The sequence below is a fragment of the Eleutherodactylus coqui genome, chromosome 3 (assembly GCF_035609145.1).
Source record: "Eleutherodactylus coqui strain aEleCoq1 chromosome 3, aEleCoq1.hap1, whole genome shotgun sequence".
Taxonomy (NCBI): domain Eukaryota; kingdom Metazoa; phylum Chordata; class Amphibia; order Anura; family Eleutherodactylidae; genus Eleutherodactylus; species Eleutherodactylus coqui.
Window position 1 is genome coordinate 20,904,079 of NC_089839.1, and position 6,965 is coordinate 20,911,043.

Sequence of the window (6,965 nt, forward strand, 5' to 3'; positions counted from 1 at the left end):
ATAGGGCACAAGGGGGTATATAGTGGGGAGTATATAGGGCACAAGGGGGTATATAGTGGGGAGTATATAGGGCATAGAGGATATAGTGTAGGGAGTATATAGGGCACAGGGGGTATATAGTGGGTGGTGCATAGGGCACAGTGGGTAAAGTGTTGGAGGTACATAGGGCACGGGGGTATATAGTGGGTAGTACATAGGGCACGGGGTATATAGTGGGTGGTACATCGGGCACAGGGGGTATATAGTGGGTGGTACATCGGGCACAGGGGGTATATAGTGGGTGGTACATAGGGCACAGGGGCATATCGTGGGGTGTGTAGGGCACAGAGGGATTAGTTGTGGGTGATGAGGGGTCGGGTGAAGTAGTACAGTTGGGCTCCGTACATCACCATGCGGCTGACACTGCACAAGAAAAAGATCGCCGCCCTGCTGGTGCTCCTGGGGTTGGCATTCTGCACCTGGCTGCTGCTCTCATCTTCCAGTCCGGCTGACCCATCGCCCACAGACTTGCTGCCCACCGACAAGAAGGACCCCTCTGGCTTCCGGCTGCCGCAGGGCTCTCCGCTCCAGATGAGACTGGCAGCTTACCGCAACAACTTCCAGCAGCCACTCATCAACGCAGAAGTGTTTCCCGGTCGCCCGGAGCTGGTGGTGGCGGTGCAGGTCCGGGGGGGATCGGGCAGCGGGTCCCGGCTGCGGTTGCTGGCTGAATCTCTGCAGAGCGCCGGACCTGGTGCCACCAGCCGCCTACTGCTGGTGCTGAGCATGGCGCAGCCGTGCCCGGAGGCCACCGAGGCCATGAAAGCCATAGACTTTTGCCAAGTGCTGCCAGTCTACTTCCCGTACAGTCTGAGCTTCTTTACAGATGAGTTCCCTGGCAGCGACCCAGCTGACTGCCCGCGGGACATGCCCAAGGAGGCTGCCCTTCTGAAAGGGTGCACCAATGCCAAATACCCAGACAGCCACGGGCACTACCGAGAGGCTGACTTCACCCAAGACAAGCACCACTGGTGGTGGAAGCTGCACTTCCTATGGGAGAGGGTGCGGGAAGTGAGCGGGCACAGTGGGCACATCCTCTTCCTGGAGGAGGGCAGCTACCTGCTCCCTGACTGGTTCCATGTCCTCAGACTCATGCAGAAACGATGTCAAGAGGAAAGCTGCCACATGCTAAGCCTGGGTGGCATCAGTACCCCGGAGCAATCACCTGACCCGCAGCACATGGAACTAAGTGGCTTTGTAGCTCCGCGGCACCGTGCCGCCATTGCCATCTCTAGAGAGACTTACTACCAGCTGATGGGCTGCCTGGGGGAGTTCTGCACCTACGACGACTATAACTGGGACTGGAGCTTGCAGCACATCTCTGCCGCCTGCCTGGCACACCCACTCAAGGTGCTTGCTGCCCGCCTGCCACGCGTGTTGACGCTCCCTGCCAAAGCTGAGGGAGATGGCGTATGCGGGCGCTCAGGACCCTGCTCCAACATCGATGCCGCCTCCCAGGATTTGCGGACCAAAGTGCGGGAACTGAGCGGCCAACTCTTCCCAAAGACCATCAGCATCGCCAGTCGGCAACAGGAAGTGCGCAACCCACCGCCCATGAAGAACGGCGGCTGGGGAGACATTAGGGACCACACTCTGTGCCAGGCTTTTGCCAGGCTCTAAAGTGCCAATGCCGACGTTTCTTCGCCTCCATTCCTGGCAGTGACCAAAAAACGCCAAACCTCCAATTACTCAGGAATTGCTTGTGGAACCGCTTCCCTGCGGGGGGCACCCCGTGCCAAGGAAGAGCGCGCTCCCTGCGTTGCTGCTTATTATGCCAAGTGCCTTATTGACGACGCCCGGAGCCGCCATATCGGTTCTTTTTTGGGTAAAGAAGAAGAAATGAGACCATTGTAAATTCTAATGACTCCGACCTCGTTGGGTTGTTACAGCGCAGTGCCCGTCCAAAGAGTGGCATGCCCACTTTATCTGATGCCAGGACTGAGTCAAGAGTCAGGAACTGTGCCAGTCTCTGCTTCATATCTCTGCCCGCTGCTGTCAGGGCATGTTGGCAGTTCCGTTACATTGACTGTGATTCTTTTTTTTTCTTTTCCCATCTGGTGCCACTTTTGGGCATTAATGAGCGGGCATTAATCCGCTTGTTTGTCCTTGGTTATGTGACAAAGTTCATTAGCTGCAGTACCCGCTGCTCCATCAGCATTCCTACCTCGTGTACGGGTGGAGAAAATGGCATTAACGTTGACTGATGGGTAGGTGGAGGTGACGCCTCACCCTGCATATGCCAAGTGTTAGCTGGCAGCACTGCTGAGGGATATGGCACGCTGTGCCTCATGCCTCAGTAGTATCTGTGGCTCCTATACTGCACAGACCAAATCTAAACTGTTTATGGGATGCTGCGATCACCGTTGAGGTATCCTGTGCCTCGTGCCTCATTCATGTTGGTGGTGCCTATTGATACGTCGGGTTCAATAGTAACTTTATATACCAAATGCTGACTCTGTGGAGGCATTGGGCACTGTGTCTTGTGCCTCCGGCTGTACCCATTGGGGGGATGGGCTGAAGTTCTACACCAGGTGCCTGTGCTACCATTGAGGCATAAGGTACCGTGTGCCCCATGCCTCGGTCCTGCCAGTGGTCCGTACCATTGCTGATCATTTTCCATTATCTGGTGACGCTGTATAGACTCGGTTACTTGGTGCCTCATGCCTCAATCATGATAACTGCCCAGACAAATACAATTTGCCGGTGCCTCATGCCTCCAATGTGGTGCTTATTGATGCTGCATATGTACCGTACATGCCAAATCTTGCCTGCCATATTGCTGTCTGTGTTGTAAGAACTAGTGACCCCATCGAGGCGTTACACACTCTGTACCTCGTGCCTCAATTATGTCAGTGGGGCCTATTGTTTTGTAAGGTTTCACAGTAACTACATATACCAAATGCTGACTGATCATTAGCCATTGTGATACCACTGAGGCATCATGTGCCTCATGCCTCGATCTTGTTCGTGGCGCCTATTGAGGCAACAGACTGAATATTTCCTGGCGCACCAAAACCGGTGACTGTTCTTCAGACATAATCTGTTATAAAAGCTGTATGTTATATGTGGACTATTATAACAGGTGCTAGTGATCCACGGAGGCATGAGGTACTAGGTGCCTCAGTCATCTTGGTGGTGCCTATTGAGGCGGCAGGCAACATAAAGTCATAATACCAAATCCTGATCATTCACCAGTTGCTGGTGACCCTGAATAGCCATGATGTTCCTCCGTGCCTCATACCTCGTGCCTCATTCCTGCCAGCTATGCCCATAGTGATGGAAGGACTGGTATTATTTGCTAGTACCTCATGCCTCAGTCACATCGGGGGTGCTTATTGATGCTGCATATCATACCAAATGTCACCCAGCTGGGTAGTGGGAAGTAGTGACACCATGGAGGTATCAAGTATTCGGTGCCTCACGCCTCAATCAGATCTGTGGTGCTTACGGATACTGAATAACGACTGCATATACCGAATATTGCCATCCGCTGCGGCCGCTGAGGTAGGAGGCGCTGTGCACCTCGCGCCTCCGTTGCATCCGTGCCGAATCCTAATGTTCTGCGTTATAGTTAATATATCGTGATTGAAGGAAACATAAAGTTTAATACTCGGATGACGCTTCTGTGTGTGCGTATTTTTTAATCTCGCTTGGTTTGGCGCTGTTCTTGCCCTCGGCGATCTGGTACCGCGCTCATAGAAAATGGCGCAGCCCGTTAATTAGATGCATTTTATATCACTTTTCAAAACTATCAAAGTTGCAAAAAGTTTCTTAAAAAGCCTAAACTTGGCGCTCAGCGTGTTTGAGACTTTTTTGGAGCAATGTCTGTCGGGTGTTTCTGCTTAGTAAACTCCCCTGGCATTGAAGATAGTGGGCGGAGTCTTGAGGGCAGCCATGGGGATCGGCATATGTCACCCGGCGGAGGCGCAGGTCTCCACAGATGTTCCTCTATATGCAAATCCTGTCACTTCCTCTCTACGTGTCAGTTGGGCATCCGGCGCGATCTGAGTGCTCAGGTGGTTAATATGTACAGGGAGCGCAGAGGGACAAAGCGCCCGCGCCTCGCTCAAGTACGGGAATTCCGCCACTAAAATCGCGGCTTTGTGCTACGTTCTTTGGCGTGGATCGTCACGTGGATTTAACCCATCGATGGGCAAAATCCACAGGCAGAAATCGGATGCGTTTCTGTAGGTTTCCGCATCAGAACCTCGCATTCGGATTTTGCCTATTGAGAGGGCTGAACTCGCGTGCAGATCGGCGCCAAAAAAACGCACCATAAAACGTGGACTTTGACGCGGGTTTTAGAGACGGAATTCACATGGAAAATTCCATTGTGTGAAAGGGCCCTAACAGATATAACGTATTACGGATGGTCACCCAGCTTTTCACAAACCCTGAATAGTATATCTATCTGCCTGTGTGTCAGTCTCCACTGTTCTAGCATTACATTCACAAACGAGGCAGCTATGGGTTCTTGCTATATGAGGGACAACACAGAAAATAACTGTAAGGGCACGTGCAGCCGGGGCAGATGGGAATGTCAAAGAAGCGATGCGAGGCATTCTTGCGGGTAAAACGCACATTGCTGAATGCATTACCAAGCCGAGTTTTGCGGTCCCCCATCTGCAGTTAGCTTAAGGCCTCATGTCCACGGGGAAAATAATAATTAAAATCCGCAGCGGATCACCCGCGCGCGGATCCGCGCCCCATAGGAATGCATTGACCACCCGCGGGTAGCTAAATACCCGCGGATGGTCAATAAATGTGAATTAGAAAAATCATGGAGCATGAAAAAAAATGGACATGCTCCATTTAGGTGCGGATCACGCTCCGGATGGCCCCATTGATCTCTATGGGGTGCGGGAAATCCGCTGCGGGTGTTAAATGCCATTTATTTGGGTGCGTGAAATCTGCATGCGGATTACAAGTTTGGCTTCTTTTTCAGTGGCCTTGCATTTTTTTTCACGCGCAGATGCAAAAATGCCATCCGCGTGCATACACGCGTGAAAAAAAACGCATCCGCGTGTCATCCGCATGCAATAAAATACTATTTTAAGCTCATCCGCACTGCATCCGCGGCCCAAATCCGCGTTACAAATCCGGAGCAGATTTGATTTTCCCCGTGGACATGAGGCCTTAGTGTAACGCAGAGTTATTTCCTGCTCTACTGTCAGTATTCACTGAAGTTCTGGCATTCTGTTCAGGAAAAAACAGCTCTGTAGTGCCCCCAGAGTACAGATTTTGCACGTGCATCAGGATCCCTGGCACTCAACTGGTTACACTCCAGCAGTTTGGGGCCCAGGGCCCCGTGCTGACACCCTGATCAAACAGGAAGTCTTATGCTTGTACATCGACTCTCCTGATCACATGGTAAGTAGCCCCAGATTATCTACCGGTCATAAATTATAATGCAGTGTGATTATTATTATTAAAGGGCCGGCAGCTCTTTTGCAGTCTTAAAGGGGTTCTCTGGGACTTTGAGATTTGTTTTTCTATTGATGACCTTTAGGATCAGCCATCATTTAAGGAAAAAAATTGCCAAGTCCTGGAGAAGCCCTTTAATTTTAGGTATTAGTACATGCAAAGCAGCCCTATGAGCAGTAGATGGCGCCATAGTTCTGCAGATTGGCCTGGGCAGCTAAACTAGTACAGTACATGGTAAACTTGTGGTGTTCTGGCACCACCCTGTGGTCAATTTACTGTATTACATTTCTTTACATATTTCAGTCCTATCCAGGGAAAATGGCTCAAATAATGAGGATGATCCCTCCTTTCCGTGCTGGTGATGAAGCTGATCTTTCTACCTCCTGGATTAGATTAAAAAAATGATCAAAAAGACACATGTTTCACCAAATGGTACTAAATAAAACTACAGCTCACCCCTGGAAAAAAGCGAACCCTGGCACAGCATGATTGGCAAAAAAAAATTAAAAAGTTACGGGTCTCAGAACATTGTGATGGAGAGAAATTTTTAGATACTCTTTAAGTAGGAAAACATTTAAACTATGTAAATTTATCACTGTGGATTTACAGAACAAAGTTCATTGCATTTCTTTTTACTGCACTGTGAATGCTTTATAAGCTAAACTCTTATAACCCCCCCCCCCCCCCCAGAAAAAAAATGGTGCAATTGCAATTTTTTTTTCTCCCTACTAAAAAAATAAAAAGTTATGGCTTTTGGAAGGTGCGGAGGACAAAAATAAAAAATCTCTGGTCCTGAAAGAGTTAATCATACTCTTCACCCCCTTTGAGCCGACCTGCATTGCTTCGGGTCCCATATGTTGCTCTTTGTCTACTAATTTCCCCTAACCCTGACTATAAGCCACCTTCCCTGACAAAGTGGGACTTGGCCCTCAGCTGCACCTTATTGGCCCCGTAGATAGAAGCCTAGAGTGCGCTCAGCCGTCTTCAATGGCTAGTATATTCCAGGACGTTGGTTACAAATGTCTTACTAGGGGGCTTCCTCAGGGGCGGACTGGAAACCCAAAGTGGCTCTGGAAAAAATTACGAAGTGGTTCCATGTTGGAGGTGGGCCCAAGAAACAGCAGCAAGTGGGGCAAATACAAGTAGGCAGGGGTCAGCGAACTGTCCGTGGTAGGAGGGGAGACTCCTGGGTGGCACACAGCTTGCCACCGCAGATTTTCTATGAAGCCTGGAACATTAAGGTGCCACTTATTTAGTTCTTTTTTTTTTTTTTTTGACCCGTTTAGCCTCCATGATGTAAATGAACTTTATGCACTGGACTGTCTTAAGCCTCTACGATGGACCTTTATATCATGGCTCTTGTGCCCGCGTGATCACTGCAAGAGCCTTGTGTTGCTCTTGCTGTAACGGCCAGGATCAGAGTAAACTCTGATCCCTGTCATTAAACTTCCTGGATGCCGCAGTCAGTAGTGACCACGGCATCTAGGTGGTTAGACAGAGGG

General features: G+C 50.2%; 1 protein-coding gene across 1 annotated transcript; it reads left to right on the forward strand.

Moving 5' to 3' along the window:
- Positions 1–3,657, forward strand: LOC136620491 (alpha-1,6-mannosyl-glycoprotein 2-beta-N-acetylglucosaminyltransferase-like). Its single transcript, XM_066595287.1, has one exon. The coding sequence runs from the start codon at positions 391–393 to the stop codon at positions 1,657–1,659; it is 1,269 nt and encodes a 422-aa protein (XP_066451384.1). The 5' UTR covers positions 1–390; the 3' UTR covers positions 1,660–3,657.
- Positions 3,658–6,965: the final 3,308 nt, after the last annotated feature.

Coding starts and splice junctions, on each gene's coding strand:
- LOC136620491 (XM_066595287.1), top strand. CDS start 391: ATGCGGCTGACACTGCACAAGAAAAAGATCGCCGCCCTGCTGGTGCTC.